Source organism: Carcharhinus amblyrhynchos, unplaced genomic scaffold (assembly GCF_965287045.1).
Source record: "Carcharhinus amblyrhynchos unplaced genomic scaffold, sCarAmb.v2.hapA scaffold_39, whole genome shotgun sequence".
Taxonomy (NCBI): domain Eukaryota; kingdom Metazoa; phylum Chordata; class Chondrichthyes; order Carcharhiniformes; family Carcharhinidae; genus Carcharhinus; species Carcharhinus amblyrhynchos.
In genome coordinates, this window is record NW_027649780.1 from 5,268,645 (window position 1) to 5,288,880 (window position 20,236).

General features: G+C 47.5%; 1 protein-coding gene across 1 annotated transcript in view; it reads right to left on the minus strand.

Moving 5' to 3' along the window:
* Positions 1-3,127: 3,127 nt before the first annotated feature.
* Positions 3,128-20,236, minus strand: part of LOC145363550 (T cell receptor alpha chain MC.7.G5-like) — a 64,384-nt gene continuing 47,275 nt past the window's right edge. Inside the window, exons 3-6 of the mRNA XM_080218735.1 lie at positions 5,903-6,181; positions 5,757-5,804; positions 5,422-5,531; positions 3,128-3,922 (exon numbers count right to left, since the gene is read on the minus strand). Coding sequence (XP_080074861.1) covers positions 5,425-5,531; positions 5,757-5,804; positions 5,903-6,181 — 434 coding nt within the window. The 3' untranslated portion in view covers positions 3,128-3,922; positions 5,422-5,424. The remainder of the gene's footprint in view (positions 3,923-5,421; positions 5,532-5,756; positions 5,805-5,902; positions 6,182-20,236) is intronic.

Genomic DNA, 20,236 nt, shown 5'->3' on the forward strand with positions numbered 1-20,236 from the left:
TTTCCTCCTTGATGACAGATTCTAACATTTTACCTACAACAGACGTTAAACTAACCGGCCTATAATTCCCTGCCTTTTGCCTGGCACCCTTCTTAAACAACGGCGTAACATTAGCCGTTTTCCAATCTTCCGGCACTTCCCTGGAATCCAGCGACGTCTGGAAAATAATCACCAAGGCATCCACTATCACCTCCGCCATCTCTTATAGAACATTACGGCACAGTACAGGCCCTTCGGCCCTCGATGGTTCCACTGGTCAGCGCAACAATCTAATGATCCCCTAACCTAAATTATTCCAATGTTATCCATATGCCTATCCACTGGAACCTATTTTCCAATTGAGTGAGATGAGTTAGGCGACTCTTCCAACCCCCTTTCTAATTGGGAGTGTTTCTCAGTAACTTCATTGCAGCCTTGGAAAGGGTCCAGAGGGGGTTCACAAGCATGATCCCTGGAATGAAGAGCTTGTCGTATGAGGAACGGCTGAGGACTCTGGGTCTGTACTCGTTGGAGTTCAGAAGGATGAGGGGGAGGTCTTATTGAAACTTACAGGATACTGCAAGGCCTGGATAGAGTGGATGTGGAGAGGGTGTTTCCACTCGCAGGAAAAACCAGAACCAGAGGGCACAACCTCAGGCGAAAGGGACAATCCTTAAAACAGAGATGAGGAGGAATTTCTTCAAGCAGAAAGTGGTGAATCTGTGGAAGTCTTTCCCGCAGAAGGCTGTGGAGGTCATTGAGTGTCTTTAAGACCAAGACAGTTAGGTCCTTGATTAATAAGGGGATCAGGGGTGAAGGGGAAAAGGCAGGAGAATGGGGATGAGAAAAATGTCAGCCATGGTTGAATGGCGGAGCATTCTTGATGGGCTGAGTGGCCTAATTCTGCTCCTATATCTTATGGTGTTAATGTAAGCCTATTTCTGAGTAAAAAATAAACTTGAACTTAAACAATCTACCCTGTATCCTCAGACTGTGAAGCCCTAGTTCTGGTGTCCCCCACCATCGGGAACATCCTCCCTGTGTCTCCACTATCTAGTCCTGTTAGAATTTTATGGAGTTCTATGAGATTCCCCCTCATCCTTCTGAACTCCAGGAATACAGTCCGAACCAACTTGCTCTCTTCTCATACGGATTTGCAAAGTAGAGAGGTGAAAAACACATGCCCCAAAAGAACATAAGAACTAGGAGCAGGAGTAGGCCATCTGGCCCCTCGAGCCTGCTCTACCATTCAATAAGATCACGGCTCACCTTCTCGTGGACTCAGCTCCACTTACCCACCCGCTCACCATAGCCCTTAATTCCTTCACTGTTCAAAAATCCTTGCCTTAAAAATATTCAACGAGGTGGCCGCAACTGCTTCACTGGGCAGGAAATTCCACAGATTCACAACCCTCTGGGTGAAGATGTTCCTTCTCAACTCAATCCTCAATTTGCTCGTAGTTTGAGGCCTTGCCCCAGTTCTAGTTTCACCCGCCCGTGGCTTCTGTTTTATCCCTGGGGCAGTTATGCAGGGCCTCAGTGAGGCCACACCTTCAGTATGGTGTGCAGTTTTTGACCTCCTGCTCTGAGGAAGGAACGCTCTTTGCTATTGAGGGAGTCCGGCGAAGGTTCACGAGACTGATTCCTGGAATGGCAGGACTGATATGTGAACAGAGACTGGATCGACTGGACTTTTACTCACTGGAATTTAGAAGAACGAGAGGGGATCTCACAGAAGCATACGAAATCCTGATGGGACTGGACAGGCTAGATGTGGGAAAAATGTTCCCAATGATGGGGATTTCCAGGGTGGCGGGGTCACAGTTTAAGGGGGAAGCCATTCAGGACTGAGATAATGAAGAACTTCTTCACTCAGAGAGTTGTGAACCTGTGGAATTCTCCACCACAGAAAGATGTTGGGGGCCAGTTCATCAGATATGTTCAAGAGGGAGCTGGAGGTGGCCCGTGTGGATAAAGGAACCAAGGGGCATGGAGAGAAAGTGGGAGCGGGGTACTGAAAGTGCATGATTAGCCGTGGTCATATTGAATGGTGCTGCAGGCTCGAAGGGCTGAATGGCCTGCTCCTGTATCTATTCTTCACGTTTCTCTACATAATTATATAACAACCCCCACCCCCTCATTCTTCCTTCACAAGGGAGGACGCCCAAGGGCGGCACGGTGGTTAGCTCTGCTGCCTCACAGCTCCAGGGATTTGGTTTCGATTCCCGGCTTGGGTCACTGTCTGTGTGGAGTTTGTACGTTCTTCCCCCGCCCCATGTCTGCGTGGATTTCTTCCGAGTGCTCCTATGGTCTGAAAGACGTGCAAGTTAAGTGGATTGGCCATGCTAAATTGTCCCTTAGTGTCCAAAGGTGTGCAAGTTAAGTGGATTGGCCGTGTAAATTGCCCCTTAGTGTCCAAAGGTGTGCAAGTTAAGTGGATTGGCCGTGCTAAATTGCCCCTTAGTGTCCAAAGGTGTGCAAGTTAAGTGGATTGGCCGTGTAAATTGCCCCCTTAGTCTCCAAAGATGTGTAGGTTAGGTGGATTGGCCGTGTAAGTTGCCCCTTAGTGTCCAAAGGTGTGCAAGTTAAGTGGATTGGCCGTGCTAAATTGTCCCTTAGTCTCCAAAGATGTGTAGGTTAGGTGGATTGGCCATGCTAAATTGTCCCTTAGTATCCAAAGATGTGCAGGTTAGGTGGATTGGCCATGCTAAATTGTCCCTTAGTATCCAAAGATGTGTAGGTTAGGTGGATTGGCCGTGTAAGTTGCCCCTTAGTGTCCAAAGGTGTGCAAGTTAAGTGGATTGGCCATGCTAAATTGCCCCTTAGTGTCCAAAGGTGTGCAAGTTAAGTGGATTGGCCATGCTAAATTGTCCCCTTAGTATCCAAAGATGTGCAGGTTAGGTGGATTGGCCATGCTAAATTGTCCCCTTAGTGCCAGGGGGACTAACTGAGGTAAACGCATGGGTTTATGGGGTTAGGGCCTGGATGGAATTGTGGTCAGTGCATACTCGATGGGCCGAATAGCCTCCTCCTACACTGTAGGGATTCTATGTATGAGCCAGAATGAGAAACCATCGAATTAAATTGAAATGTATTTTATTTTCAAGCACTATGAGAAGGGTTCCGCCGCTTATAAATCCCGGCAACAAGTAACAATATCAGGGAACGTCCTCGCGAAAACAGCAAGCACTATCTCATTGCAATCTCAGTCCAAAGCGAAGCCACTCATCCAATGTCCATCAGAGACGGTAACACCGCCAGTACATCCGTCTTCGCACCAGTGTCAGAGAATATTTACATCAACGGGTTGGGTGAAGTGGTTCCCCCAAATTGATGTGGGGGCTTCGCAGCCAGGACTGGAAACGTAGCGGTACACGGCAGCACAGTGTTCAGCACTGCTGAGAGGGTGTCGATATTCCAAAAGCGTACTGATGACGGAAGGAAGACAATGCAGTCGAAGCTTCTCATCGTGGACTCATCACGACAGATGGGCAAGCATTGCCAGACTAGAAAGGGAAACAACAATTTATACTTCATGGGAAGAGAAGCATGGATTGATTGGCGGGTTCTGTCGCAGTAAAAGTCAAACCCTGTGCAAATAAATGACGATAAGATTCAAATGTACACAGATGATTAAATGTACACTTTCCAGTGATACATGTACACCTGTAATCTTTATTCAGAAGCCGACAAGGAGAGCTTTACCAGAAACTTACATACAAGAGATTAGAAAGCCACACCGTCCTTCCAGACAGGTGGATAGACATTTTGCCATCGTACATTCATGGACATCCATCAAAGCATGACTGACACATACAAACGCACATATGTATGGGACACGCGATGGACATCCCCCGTGGCGAAGGTCACTCCACGTCCTGTCGGGACACAAACATCTTCCGGTCTTCGCCACGCGCTCCTGTCCTTGCATCCAGCTCTCCATCTGGAGGGAGGAAGAGGCAATGGATGGAGTTAGCAGAGAGAGACAGGTCGCAGCGCTGTGTGAAAATATTCATCAGAAGTGTCCGTAAGACATTAATCCAACATTACTGCGAGCGTGTAGCTTGGAAAATAGGATTGGGATCAGGGCTTGATGGGCCGGAGGACTCTTACTACGCTGTAAAACTCTACGAGAGATAGACCTATCGATCTTTTCTTTCATGCGTTTGCGGGACATGGTCATCACTGGCTGGCCAGCATTTATTGCCCATCCCTAGTTGCCCTTGAGAAGGTGGTGGTGAGCTGTCTTCTTGAATCGCTGCAGTCCAAGTGGTGTCCGTACACCCATGGTGCTGTTAAGGAGGGAATTCCTGGATTTTGACCCCAGCAACTGCAAAGAAACAGTCGATATATTTCCAAGTCAGGATGGTGAGTGGCTTGAAGGGGAATTTGCAGGTGGTGGAGTTCCCCATGTCTCTGCTGCCCCTCGTCCTCCTAGATGGGAGTGGTCGTGGGTTTGGAAGGTGCTGTCTAAGGATCTTTGGTGGATTGCTGCAGTGCCTCTTGTAGATGGTACACACTGCTGCTACTGAGCGTCGGTGGTGGAGGGAGTGAATGTTTGTAGATGTGCCAATCAAGGGGGCTGCTTTGTCCTGGATGTTGTCGAGCTTCTTGAGTGTTGTTGGGAGCCGCACCCATCCAGGCAAGTGGAGAGTATTCTATCACACTCCGGACTTATGTCCTTGTAGATGGTGGTCGGGCTTTGGGGAGAGTCAGGAGGTGAGTTACTCGCTGAAGTTCTCCCGCACTCTGGTAGTCACTGTGGTGCGTCCAGTTGAGTTTCTGGTCAATGGTAAGCCCGAGGATGTTGACAGTGGGGGAATTCAGCGATAGCAAAGCCACTGAATGTCAAGGGGCGGTGGTTAGAGTGTCTCTTAGTGGGGATGATCATTGCCTGGCATTTGTGTGGCATGATCTGTGCCTCCCCGGCCCTGGATATTGTCCAGATCTTGCTGCATCTGGACACAGACTGATTCAAGATCTTGAAGATTCAGGTGGTCTGTGTTGGTATTGGTTCCCCACCAGTCTCCTCCCTTTACCCCTACCACGCCAACGCCTGATGAATTACATTGTTATGGCTTTGCCCCAGTGATGTTATTACGGTTTTAATGGCAGAGGGAGAGGCGATGGGAATTTGCGTGCCTCTCGGTGGGGGATGGGTGGGATACTGGGCAGGCTCGGGGCCTTGCTGTCTGTGAACTGAGCCGCTAAACTCTCTCTCCGGCGGGGAGAGAGGAGAGGTCTAAATCCGTGATGGAGAGTGCGCCAAATGTTTGCCGCAATTGTGCCGCCCGTTCACTCCCCTACCCCCCCCCCCCCCCCCACCTCCCACCGCCTCCGCTCCTGGCGAAGACGGGGAATTTGGCACTCAGCCGCATCTCCGCTCACCGCAGCGAGACCCGAGAGTCCCGCCCCGGAAAAATTCCGCCCGTCGTTCCTCACCTTTTAGGAGACCCAGACGCGGATGGTCATCAGCACGTTGAAGACAATGCTCTTCAGGAAGAGAACCCTCAAGCAGAAGGTTGTCAGAGAAAGGAGATTCACGTGTTCGTCTGCGGGAAGAGGGAAGCGACAGCAGAAAGTAAGCACGCTGTCTTTTCCCCCCCTGAATAAATGTTTCCTTGCTGCACTTCGACTCAACCCAGGGTGACACGGGGATCACCGTGGACAACCGTGCGTCCAGCACACTGAAGCTAAGATATTCAAAAACCCTTGACATTCGCAATGAGGCGCGCGCGCACGCGCATACACAAGGTACTCGCGCACAAGGTACTCACCTCCCTCCTCCTCTTCCTTGACATCAATGCACTTTAGCTTGATTTTATCTGGAATGAGACGGATACGGGGAATTGAAGCAATCCCAGATCAATGACGTGTGACTGGAATGTGCCGAGGGTACGAAAGCAGGGGGGGGGGAACCTACCAGCTTCAGACAGGGTCTTGAATTTGCGGTCAGCCGTGCAGTTAAATCCTCCGTCCTGCGTGGATTGCGAGGGGCTGAGGAAGGCCACCGTGCTGTATTTCCTGTCAGCGAGGGACAGCGAGGCGTCCCCGTGGTGCCCAGTGTCGGCCGGCTGCCCTCCCGACACGGACACGCTGACATTGTTGGGGAAGTAATCGGTCACCAGGCACACAGGCAATGCTTTGGAATCGCTCTCCCTCGGAGGGAGGACGTATATTGACGGCTCCGAATAATCTTCCTCTGCGGGGAGACAGATAAGAAGAGAGAAAGGACGGTTTAGTAACTCTGGGAGTAAGTAAGTCCATTTATTCATCACAAGTAAGGCTTACGTTATGAGGTTACTGTAAAATTCCCCTAGTCACCACACTCTAGCATCCCTTTAGACCAATGCACACAGAACCGTAGGAACCCTACAGTGCAGAAAGAAGCCCTTCGGCCCATCGAGTCTGCACTGACCGCAATCCCACCCAGGCCCCACCCCCATGTCCCTACAAATTTTACCTGCTAATCCCTCTAACCTACACATCACAGGACACTTAAGGGGCAATTTTAACATGGCCAATCAACCTAAGCCGCACATCTTTGGACTGTGGGAGGAAACCCACGCAGACACGGGGAGAACGTGCAAACTCCGCACAGACAGTGACCCAAGCCGGGAATCGATCCCAGGTCCCTGACGCTGTGAGTGACCCGGCTTTATATAGATTGGACCTAGTGTCAGGGGGATTTGCAGGGTAATTGTGTGGGGGTTACAGGAATGAGGCCTGGGTGGGATTGTGGTCGGTGCTGACTCAATGGGCTGAATGGCCTCCTCCTGCAATGTAGGGAATTCTATGGGTTATTTTTATTGAATTCAAATTGCACCATCTGCCTTGGTGGGATTCGAATACGGGTGTCCTGCAGAACATTAGCTGAGTTAACAGTCTTGCTATGGTCGCCACGCTACCGGAAGGATGTGGAGGCGTTGGACAGGTTACAGAAAAGATTTACCCAGGGTGTCGCCCTGGTACGGAGGGTATTAGCTATGAGGAGAGGTTGGAGAAACTTGGTTTGTTCTCACTGGAATGACGGAGGTTGAGGGGAGACCTGATAGAAGTCTACAAGATTATGAGGGGCGTGGACAGAGTGGACAGTCAGAAGCTTTTCCCCAGGGTGGAAGAGTCAACTACTAGGGGGCACAGGTTTAAGGTGCGAGGGGCAAGATTTAAAGGAGGTGTACGAGGCAAATGTTTTTACGCAGAGGGTGGTGGGTGCCTGGAACTCGCTGCCGGGGGGGACAGTAGTGGAAGTGGATACAATAGTGGCTGTTAAGGGGCATCTGGACAAATACATGAATAGGATGGGAATAGAGGGATATGGTGGCTGGAAGGATAGGGGGTTTTAGTTTAGATGGGGGCAGGGTGGTCGGTGCAGGCTTGGAGGGCCGAAGGGCCTGTTCCTGTGCTATAATTTTCTTTGTTCTATAACACCATCGCCTTCAACTAAGAATATTTACTCAGTGATGATTCACCTCCTCCGCTGAGAACGCGCTCACATTTTCCCTCGAAGCGACTCATTTGCGGATAACCACTTTACGGTGACAGTCTGGGAATTACTTTGGGCGGCATTTTCCAGCCTGTTAAGACCGGAAGATCCCACCCGAGGTCAAAAGACCCTTGCCTGCCCTGTGCACTCCCCGTTCCGATTCCTGTAGCGGATGGGACGGGAAGACTCCCCCACCCCCCACCCCTTTCAATCGGACCCACAGAGAATCAAATCCGTGCTTCCCCCGCTCCGGGATGGAGAATTCCCTCACGGACCTCGTTTTGGGAATCTGGTTTCCTTACTTGGGAGGACGTGGAATAATCGGGTCCCCGATCCAACAACCAGCTTGTTGGCACAGCCCGATACACTGATACCAAAACCTCTGCCACTTCCCAGAGCTAGTAAGAAGCCTCACAACACCAGGTTTAAGTCCAACCAGTTTATTTGATAGTAAACCCACAAGCTTTCGGAAACGCCGTTCCTTCGTCAGACGTGTGGAAGGTTCTGCTCAGAGAAAGGCATATAGAGACACACACACAGTTTACAGAATACTGATTAGAATGCAAGTCTTTGCAGCTAACCTATTGTATAAACTGTGTGTGCCTTTATATGCCCTTCTCTGAGCAGAAGCTTCCACCCATCTGACGAAGGAACACCGTTTCTGAAAGCTTGTGGGTTTACTATCAAATAAACTGGTTGGACTTAAACCTGGTGTTGTGAGGCTTCTTACTGCGTTTACCCCAGTCCGACGTCGGCATCTCCACATCATCACTTCCCAGATCTAACATCACTGATGGGTTTGGTTTCAGAAAGAAGTACCCCCCCCCCCCCCGCAAAAAAAAAATTTAGAATTCAGTTTTCACCCGTCAGTCTATTCCAGACTCAGAAACCGTCTCGGTTAGCCGTGACTTCCAACGGGGTTCGAATCTGCAGCACAAGAAATAGGCCATTTGGCCCATCTCATCGATGCCCTGATGGGGCATTCACTAATAAAGTATCTTCTAGTCCATTATCACCCTTAATAATCAGAATGAGACTTATTGTATGAGATTTTACCATTACTTTTCATCCCCAAAACCTTTAATACGCGCCTGGCAACATTATGTAGAGACAGTTGCCCCTAAATCAGAGTCATTAGACGTTTACAGCATGGAAACAGGCCCTTTGGCCCAACTTGTACATGCTACCCCTTTTCTTTTAACCCCTGAGCTAATCCCAATTGCCCTCTTTGGCCCATACCCATCTTATCCATGCAAATGTCTAAATGCCTTCCTAAAAGACAAAATTGTACCCGCGTCCACTACTTATCTCTGGCAGCTTGTTCCAGACACTCACCACCCTCTGTGTGAAAATATTGCCCCTCTGGACGCTTTTGTATCTCTTCCCACTCACCTTAAACCTATGCCCACTAGTTTTAGACTCCCCTACCTGTGAGAAAATATATTGACTATCTAACTGGTCGATGCCCCTCATTATTTTCTAGACCTCCATAAGATCACCCGTCACCCTTCTAAGCTCCAGAGGAAAAAGGTCTCAGTCTATCCAGCCTCTCCTTATAAATCTATCCATCAGGTCCTGGTATCATCCTAGTAAATCTTTTCTGCACTCTTTCTAGATTAATAATATATTTTCTATAATAGGGCGACCAGAACTGTACACAGTATTCCAAGTGTGTCCTTACCAATGTCTTGTACAACTTCAACAAGATGTCCCAACTCGAAGAACAAAGAACAAAAACAGCCCGGGAAACAGGCCCTTCGGCCCAACGAGCCCGCACCGCCATTTTAACATTACCAGTCCCCCCCCCCTCCACCCATGACCCTTATCTATGCTTATGGCATTCCACATTGAGGGAAACTAATTTAAGGACAATTTATCACTTCCAATCAGCCTAATAGCACATCTTTGGGGTGTGGGAGGAAACCGGAGCACCCGGAGAAAACCCACGCAAGCATGGGGAGAATGCGCAGACTCCTACAGACACTGGCCCAAATCCATGTGTCTGCACAGCAAACGGTGATAGTCACTGAGCTGTCGTGTTGCCCAGCATGTGATCCAGTTTAAGCACACACTAACGACATGAAGCACTAGGCCACTCTCGAACTCTTGTATTTAATGTTCTGACCGATGAAACAAAGCATGCCGAATGCCTCCTTCACCACTCTGTCCACCTGTCACTCCACTTTCAAGGAGCTATGAACATGTACCCCCTAGATCTCCTTGTTCTGTTACTCTCCCCAACACCCTATCATTAACTGACTAAGTCCTGCCTTGGTTGGATCTACCAAAATGCATCATCTCTCATTTATCTAAATTAAGCTCTATCTCCCATTCATCAGCCCACTGGCCCAATTGATCAAGATCCCGTTGCAATCCTGGATAACCTTCTTCACTGTCCACTACCACCAAATTGCCTGTAAACTTGTCGGTGTGAATGATTCTCAGGAGCTGGAAGTGAGTTCTTACCGGGATTAAGCGTGAGCTTTGTACCATTGCTGAATACCATTTTCCTGTACCCCGAAGTATCCACACAGTAACTTCTCGCTGTACAAGAACTCTGAACCCTGCTGGGTCCCAAAGTGCCACCATTATCAGCATCTAACTGATTCTCAGTAAATGATGATGCAGCCAAGAATTCCAATTCTGTTATCTTTTCTAGATTATGCATGACAGCCCTATACTTGTCTAAGTGAGTGGGCGAGGGTCCGACAGATGCAGTACAATATTGGTAAATGAGAGGTCATCCATTTTGGTAGAAATAACAGCAAAATGGACTATTATTTAAATGGTAAAAAATTGCAGCATGCTGCTGTGCAGAGGGACCTGGGTGTCCTTGTGCAGGAATCTCGAGGAGTTGGTTTGCAAGTGCAGCAGGTAATTAAGAAGGCAAATGGAATTTTGTCCTTCATTGCTAGAGGGATGGAGTTTAAAAACAGTGAGGTTATGTTGCAGCTGTGTAAGGTTCTGGTGAGGCCACACCTGGAGTACTGTGTACAGTTTTGGTCCCCTTACTTGCGAAAGGATATACTGGCACTGGAGGGGGTGCAGAGAAGATTCACCAGGTTGATTCCGGAGTTGAGAGGGTTGGCTTATGAGGAGAGACTGAATAGACTGGGGCTATACTCATTGGAATTCAGAAGAATGAGGGATGATCTGATAGAAACGTATAAGATTACGAAGGGAATAGCTAAGATAGAAGCAAGGAAGTTGTTTCCACTGGTGGGTGAAATTAGAGCTAGGGGGCATAGACTCAAAATAAGGAGGAGCAGATTTAGGACTGAGTTGAGGAAGAACTTCTTCACACAAAGGGTTATGAATCTGTGGAATTCCCTTCAAGTTGAGGCTACCTCATTGAATGTTTTTAAGGCAAGGATAGATAAAGTTTTGAACAGTAAAGGAATTAAGGATTATGGTGAGCGGGTGAATCCACAAAAATATCAGCCACGATCTTATTGAATAGTGGAGTAGGCTTGAGGGGCCAGATGGCCTACTCCTGCTCCTAGTTCTTATGTTCTTATATTTATTTCTAATCAGCCCTGTGATATTCTGAGAAATTGGATCACTCACTGGATTCCAGAGTTAGATCAGTAACACTTCCAAGAAGAAACCTCTTGCTCACATTCATAAGAACATAAGAACATAAGAAATAGGAGCAGGAGTAGGCCATCTAGCCCTTCGAGCCTGCCCCGCCATTCAATAAGATCATGGCTGATCTGTCGTGGCTCAGTTCCACTTTCCCGCCCTCTCCCCATAACCCTTAATCCCCTCTCTTATCAAGAACCCATCAACCCGCTTCTTAAAAATATTTAGCGAGGCAGCCTCCACCACTTCAACGGGCAGAGAATTCCAGAGATTCACCACCCTTTGAGTGAAGAAGTTCCTCCTCAACTCCGTTCTAAACCGCCTCCCCTTTATCTTGAGGCTGTGCCCCCTAGTCCTACTGTCTTTTCTGAGCGGGAAGAGTCTCTCCACCTCTATCCTATCCATCCCATTCATCATCTTATACGTCTCAATGAGATCTCCCCTCATTCTTCTAAACTGTAACGAGTACAAGCCCAGTTTATTCAGCCTCTCCTCATAGCTCAATCCCCTCAACTACAATCCCCTCAAGCTACACAATTACCCCTTAGTGTCCAAAGGTGCACAGGTTAAGTGGATTGGCCATGCTAAATTGCCCCTTACTGTCCAAAGATGTGCGGATTAAGTGTGTTCCAGTGTTTTCAAATGTTCAAAGACAGACAAAGTCGTGAGGCTTTGGAGCTTCGATGCCACCGCCACCCGATCCGTCTCTCCATTTTGTGTATTATCTGCTACATGTGGCTGAAGCATTGGAGATGTAGACATTACTGACACAATTCCATCTCTGGGTACAGTCACATATGGAGAGAGAAAAAGAGACAGAGAGAGAGTGAGAAAGATATAGAGAGACAAAAATAGAGGGAGACAGACAGAAAGAGACACAATGAGCAAAAGAGATAGAGAGACAGGGAGAGGGAGACAGAGTCAGAGACGGGGGGGAGAGAGAGAAAGAGATGGAGGGGGGAAGAGAGAGAGAAAGAGATGGAGGTGGGGGAGAGAGAGAGAAAGAGACGGAGCGGGGGGGTGGGGAGAGAGAGAAAGAGACAGAGTGGGGGGGGAGAGAGAGAAAGAGACAGAGCGGGGGGAGAGAGAAAGAAATGGAGCGGGGGGGGAGAGAGAGAAAGAGACAGAGCGGGGGGGAAAGAGAGAGAGAAAGAGACAGAGTGGGGGGGGGAGAGAGAGAAAGAGACAGAGTTGGGGGAGAGAGAAAGAGATGGAGCGGGGGGGAGAGAGAGAAAGAGACGGGGCAGGAAGAGAGAAAGAGACAGAGGGGAGAGAGAGAAAAACAGAGAAAGAGAGAGAAAACAGACACACAGAGAGATAGAGACTCAGAGAGAGAAAAAGAGAGAGAGGGAAAGAGACTGTCCGTCTCTGTCTCTCTCTCCCTCTCTCTCTCCCTCCCCCTCTCTCCGTCTGTCTGTGTGTCTCTCTCTCCCTGTGTCCCTTACTATATTGTCCCTTAGTGTCCAAAGATGTGTTGGCAAACTACAAAGGATTGTGAACAAAGCCCAGTCCATCACACAAACCAGCCTCACATCCACTGACTCTGTCCTCGCTTCCCCCACCTCGGAAAAGCGATCAGCAGAATCAAGGATCCCAGGCATCCCGGACACGATCTCTTTCACCTTTTTCCATCGGGAAAAAGATTCAAAATTCTGAGGATACGTACCAACCAACTCAAGAACAGTTTGTTCCCTGCTGCCGTCAGACTTTTGAATGGGCCTGTCTTGCATTCAGTTGATCTTTCTCTAGACCCTCGCTATGACTGTAACATTATGTTCTGCACTCTGTCCTTTCCTTCCCTATGTACATTCTTTTTTCTCTGTATAGCGTGCAAGAAACAATACTTTTCCCTGTATCCCATTACATGTGACAACACTAAATCAACTCCAATGTTTACAGATATTAATGAATACCTACTCGGCTCCACTGTTAACCTTGTCCCCTTTCCAAAGATAAGTTTGTCAGAAGCTCCAACATTCACACAGTGTCACGCCCCTTGGCACAAACCTCTCCAGATTTTCCACAGTGAATCCTTACCCCAGCCGATTACAACCTTGATTCTTTGGTGGCACCACTTTACAGCTTCTTCCCTGTTGTCATCAGACTTCTCCTAGAATCATGGAATCCCTATAGTGCACAAGGAGGCTAATCGGCCCATCGAGTCTGCACTGACCACAATCATACCCAGGCCCCATCCCCGTAACACCACGCCTTTACCCTGCTAACCCCCCTGATGCTAAGAGGCAACTTGTTTTAGCATAGTCAATCCACCTAACCTGCACAACTTTGGAGTGTGGAAGGAAATAGAGGAGTTGAGGGGGTTGAGCTATGAGGAGAGGCTGAATAAACTAGGCTTGTACTCGTTAGAGTTTAGAAGAATGAGGGGAGATCTCATTGAGACATATAAGATGATGAATGGGATGGATAGGATAGAGGTGGAGAGACTCTTCCTGCTCAGAAAGGACAGTAGGACTAGGGGGCACAGCCTCAAGATAAAGGGGGGGCAGTTTAGAACGGAGTTGAGGAGGAACTTCTTCACTCAAAGGGTGGTGAATCTCTGGAATTCTCTGCCCGTTGAAGTGGTGGAGGCTGCCTCGCTAAATATTTTTAAGACGCGGGTTGATGGGTTTTTGATAAGAGAGGGGATTAAGGGTTATGGGGAGAGGGCAGGAATGTGGAACTGAGCCACGACAGATCAGCCATGATCTTATTGAATGGCGGGGCAGGCTCGAAGGGCTAGATGGCCTACTCCTGCTCCTATTTCTTATGTTCTTATGAAAAAGATGTGCAGGTCCGGTGGGTTGGCCTCTTAGTGTCCAAAGATGTGCATGTTAGGGGGATTAGCCATGCTAAATTGCCCATTAGTGTCCAAAGATGCATAGGTTAGGTTAGGTGGCTAGGCCATGCTAAATTGTTCCTTAGTGTCCCAAGATGTGCAGATTAGGTGGATTGGCCATGGTAAATTATCCCTTAATGTCCAAAGATTTGCAGGTCAGATGGGTTTTGGTGTTTTATAATGTTCAATCAATGTCGGGCAGAAAGCCATCAGGCTTCAGAGCGTCAATACCTCCCACTCCCCCTCGCTCTCCATTTTCTGTATTGTCTGCTACATGTGGCTGAAGCATAGAAGACGTAGACATTACTGACACAATTCCATTTCTTGGTACAGTTACATATGGAGAGAGAGAGAAAGATAGAAGAGAGGCAGAGAGACAGAAGTAAGTATAAAGACAGGTGCTAAATTGCCCCTTACTGTCAAAAGGTGTACATGTTAGGTAGATTGGCCATACTAAATTGTCCCTTAGTGTCCAGCGATGTGCAGATTAGATGGATTGGCCAGGCTAAATACCCCCTCAGATTTATAATATTATTCTGACAGAAATACAGCACTTACTGGGTATCAATGTGAGTGTGGTTCCACTTCCAAAAACCCAGCTTGTAATTCCCAGTATTCACACAGCCTGACACTGGCTAGCAGAAACCTCCTGCATAAGGACGTGCAGGTTAGGTGGATTGGCCATGCTGAGTTGCCCCTTTGTTGTCCAAAGATTATGGGCAAACTACAAAGGGTTGCGAACGAAGCCCTGTCCATCACACAAACCAGCCTCCCGTCCATTGACTCCATCTACACTTCCTGCTGCCTCGGCAAAGCAACCAGCATAATTAAGGACCCCCGTGCACCACGGACATACTCCTTTCCACACTTTTCTGTCGAGGAAAAAGGAACAAAAGTCTGTGGTCACCTACCAACCAACTCAAGAGCAACTTCTTCCTTGCTGCCATCAGATTTTTTGAATGGACCAATCTCGCATTAAATTGATCTTTCTCTACACCCTACCTATGACTGTAACAGTATATTCTGCACTCTCTCTTCTTTCCTTCCCTATGTACAGTTTGTTTTTGTCTGTTTAGTGCACAGGAAAAAATACCTTTCACTACATGCGGCAATAATAAATCCAATCAAAAATTTGACTGTAAGACTACATTCTGCACCCTCTTCTTCTCAATGAATGGTCTGTGTAGCATGCAAGAAACAATACTTTTCCCTGTATCCCAGTACATGTGACAACACTAAATCAAATACAATGTTTATAGATATTAATGAATACCTACTTGGCTCCACTGTTAACCTTGTCCCCTTTCCAAAGATAGGTTTGTCAGTAACTCCATCATTCACACAGTGTCATGCCCCTTGGCACAAACCTCTCTTCAGATTATCCGCAGTGAATGCCTATCCCAGCTGGAATTATGCTGAAAACCCGGCTAGTTAAAGCGCGTACAACATCGATTATTTGGTGACAGCCCTTTACAGCTTCTTCCCTGCTGCTCTCAGACATTTCATAGAATCATAGAATCCCTACAGGGCAGAACGAGCACATTTGGTCCATCGAGTCTGCATTGACCACAGTCCTACCCAGGCCCTATCCCCATCACCCCACATATTTACCCCGCTAACCCCCCTGGAACTAATGGGCAATTTGTTTTAGCATGGCCAATCTATCTAACCCTCAAACTTTGGACTGTGGAAAGAAACCGGGGCACCTGGAGGAAACCCACACAGACACGGGGAGAATATGCTGACTCTGTACAAACAGCGACCCAAGGCTGGAATTGAACCTGGATCCCTGGAGCTGTGAGGCAACAGTGCTAACCATTGTGCCACCGTGCTGCCCAGTTCGAAGGTCCATTGGACCTACCTCACATTATGTCAATCGTTCCCTGAACCCTAGCTATGCCCGTAACACTACATTCTGAACCCTCTCCTTTCCTTCTCCGTGTACAGTATGTTTTGTCTGTACAGCCCCCAAGAAATTATACCTTTCAATACATCCCAATACATGTGACAAAAATAAACCAAATCAAAAACTCACTGGGGTCCACATTTAGTTGTGTGCCACTTCCAAAGATGAGGTTGTAAGTTCCACCCTGCACACAGACCTACATTCTCTGACAAAAACCCTTCACTTCAAAGATGTGCAGGTTAGGTGGATTGGCTACGTTAAATTGCCCCTCAGTGTCCAAAGATGTGCAGGTTAGGTGGATTGGCTACGTTAAATTGCCCCTCAGTGTCCAAAGATGTGCAGGTTAGGTGGATTGGCTACGTTAAATTGCCCCTCAGTGTCCAAAGATGTGCAGGTTAGGTGGATTGGCCATGCTAAATTGCCCCTCAGATTTTTAATGTTAATTCTGTCAGAAATACAACACTTACTGGGGATAACAGGACTAGAGAGCACAGCCTCAAGGTAAGGTGGGGGGGGTGCGCAGTTTAGATCAGAGTTGAGGAGGAACTTCTTCAGTCAAAAGGTGGTGAATATTTGGAATTCTCTGCCCGTTGAAGTGGTGGAGGCTACCTCGCTGAATATATTTAAGTCACGGGTAGATAAATTTCTGATCAATAAGGGAATTAAGGGTTATGGGGACAAAGCGGGAAAGTGGAACTGATCCACTTCAGATCAGCCATGATCTTATTGAATGGCGGGGCAGGCTCGAAGGGCTAGATGGCCGACTCCTGCTCCTAGTTCTAATGTTCTTATGTTCTTATGGATCACCATAAATTGTCCTTTAATGTCACAAGCTGTGCAGATTAGGTGGATTGGCCATGGTAAATTGCCCCTCAGTGTACAAAGATGTGCAGGTTAGGTGGATTGGCCAGGCTAAATTGCCCCTTAGAATAATATTAAAAATATAACAATTACTGAGGATCACCGTAAGCGTGGTTCCACTTCCAAAAACCAACTTGGTGTTCCCAGTATTTACACAGCCTCACACTGGCTAACAGAAACCTCCTGGCCAAAGATGTGTGGATGAGGTGGATTGGCCATGCTAAATTGCCCCTTCAGCGTCCTAGGTTTTGCATGCAAACTACAAAGGGTCGTGAACGTAGCCCAATCCATCACACAAACCAGCCTCCCATCCGTTGACTCCATTACAACTTCCTGCTGTCTTGGAAAAGCAGCCAGCACAATTAAGGATTCCACGTACCTCTGCCATTCTCTCTCCCACCTTTTTCCAACAGGCAAAAGATACAAAAGTCTGAGGACACGTATCACCCCACTCAAGAACAGCTTCTTCCCTGCTGCCCTCAGACTTTCGAATGGATATACCTTGCATTAAGTTGATCTTTCTCTGCACCCTAGCTATGACTGTAACACTATATTCTGCCCTCTCTCCTTTCCTTCCCTATGTACGGTATGTTTTTGTCTGTATAGTGCACAGGAAAAAATAATTTTCACTGTATACTAATACATGCAGCAATAATAAATCAAATCAAAAACTGACGGTAACACTTCATTCTGCACCCTTTCCTTTCCTTCTCTATGAACAGTATGAATTGTCTGTATAGTGTGCAAGAAACAATACTTTTCCCTGTATCCCAATACATGTGACAATAATAAATCAAATACAATGTTTATAGATATTAATGAATACCTACTGGGCTCCACTGTTAACCTTGTCCCCTTTCCAAAGATAGGTTTGTCAGTAACTCCATCATTCACACAGTGTCATGCCCCTTGGCACAAACCTCTCTTCAGATTATCTGCAGTGAATGCCTATCCCAGCTGGAATTATGCTGAAAACCCGGCTAGTTAAAGCGCGTACAACCTCGATTATTTGGTGACAACCCTTTACAGCTTCTTCCCTGCTGCCATCAGACTTTTCATAGAATCATAGAATCCCTACAGGTGATTTGGTCCATCGAGTCTGCATTGACCACAGTCCTACCCAGGCCTTATCCCCATCACCCCGAAACTAAGGGTTAATTTGTTTTAGCACGGCCAAGCTATCTAACCCGCACAACTTTGGACTGTGGAAAGAAACCGGAGCGCCTGGAGAAAACCCACACAGACACGGGGAGAATATGCTGACTCCGCACGAACAGTGACCCGAGAATTGAACGTTGATCCCTGGAGCTGTGAGGCAGCAGTGCTAACCACTGTGCCGCCCTGCTGCCCAGTTTGAAGGTCCATTTTGCCCTGCAAAGGGAAAACTTGGTTTAGCATGGTCAATCCACCAAACCCGCACAACTTTCGACTGTGGGAAGAAAAAGATGTACGGGTTAGGTGGATTGGCCATGGTAAATTGCCCCTTAGATTTTTATTATTCTGACAGAAAGAAAACACTTACTGGGTATCACGATAAGCATTGTTCCACTTCCAAAAATCTGCTTGAAGTTCTCAGTATTCACACAGCCCTACAGTGGCTGGCAAAAACCTCCTGCTAAAGATGTGCATGTTGGGTGGATTGGCCATGCTAAATTGCCCCTTAGTGTCCAAGGATGTGCAGGTTAGGTGGATTGGCAATGCTAAATTGCCCCTTAGTGTCCAAGGATGTGCAGGTTAGGTGGGTTGGCAATGCTAAATTGCCCCTTAGTGTCCAAGGATGTGCAGGTTAGGTGGGTTGGCCATGCTAAATTGCCCCTTAGTGTCCAAGGATGTGCAGGATCGGGGGATTGGCCATAGTAAGTTGCTCCTTAGTGTGCAAAGATGTTTAGGTTAGGTGTGTTTTTCAATGTTTTAAAATATTACACTGTTGAAGCATAAACAGGCAGAAAACCATGAGGCTTCAGAGTTTTAATGCAGTGATCGCCCATCCCCATCTCTCCGTTATGTGTATTATCTGCTACATGTGGCTGAAGCTTTGGAAACCTAGATATTATTGACAGAATTCTGTCTCTGGGGACAGTCACAGATAGAGACAGACAGACAGAGAGAGAGGGAGAGTGAGAGAGGGGTCACCAAGAAAGAGAGAGACACGCGCGCACACACACACACACAGACACACACAGACAAAAGAGAGAGAGAGATAGAGGGAGAGAGAGAGAAAGACACAGAGAGAGAGAGAGAGACACATACACATACATCCTGAGAGAGACACCCACCCCAAGAGAGAGACTCACACAGATAGGGTCAGGAGAGAGCACGAGATGTTACAGAAACAGGGGAAAGGTTTGAAAATGGAAGAGATCTCCTTATCCAGGAGTTTAAACAATCCACACTGACAACAGTCACATTTCACACTTTCTGCTCTGTCCTGTTTTAAGAAGCTGTTTAGCACATCCAATACATGTGCCAATAATAAATCAAATCAAAATTTTGCTGTGACTGTCACAGTACATTCTGCACCCTCTCCTTCTCTATGAATGGTAGACTCTGTCTGTATAGCACATAAGAAACAATACTTTTCACTGTATCCCAATACACGTGACAATAATAAATCAAATCTAATGTTTACAGATATTAATGAATACCTACTTGGCTCCACTGTTAACTTTGTTCCCTTTCCAAAAATAAGTTTGCCGGTACCTCCAGCATCCACACAGTGTCACACCCCGTGGCACAAACCTCTCTTCAGATTATCTGCAGTGAATACTTACCTCAGCCGGAATTATGCTTAAAAACCCGGCCAGTTAAAGTGACTACAACCTTGATTATTTGGGAACAACCCTTTCCAGCTTCTTCCCTGCTGCTCTCAGACATTTCGTAGAATCACAGAATCCCTACAGTGTAGAATGAGGCCATTTGGTCCATCGAGTCTGCATTGACCACAGTCCTACCCAGGCCTTATCCCCATCACCCCACATATTTAACCCGCTAACCCCCTGAAACTAAGGGGCAATTTGTTTTAGCATGGCCAGTCCATCTAACCCGCACAACTTTGGACTGTGGAAAGAAACCGGGGTACCCGGAGGAAACCCACACAAACATGGGGAGAATGTGCTGACTCCACACGAACAGTGACCCGAGGCCAGAATTGAACCTTGATCCCTGGAGCTGCGAGGCATCAGTGCCAATCACCATGCCACGATGCTGCCCAGTTTGGAAGTCCATTTTGAATATACCTACCCTGCATTAAGTTGATTTTTCCCTGAACCGTAGCTATGCCTGTAACACTACATAAGAACATAAGAACATAAGAAATAGGAGCAGGAGTAGGCCATCTAGCCCTTCGAGCCTGCCCCGCCATTCAATAAGATCATGGCTGATCTGTTGTGGCTCAGTTCCACTTTCCCGCCCTCTCCCCATAACCCTTAATCCCCTCTCTTATCAAAAACCCATCAACCCGCTTCTTAAAAATATTTAGCGAGGCAGCCTCCACCACTTCAACGGGCAGAGAATTCCAGAGATTCACCACCCTTTGAGTGAAGAAGTTCCTCCTCAACTCCGTTCTAAACCGCCTCCCCTTTATCTT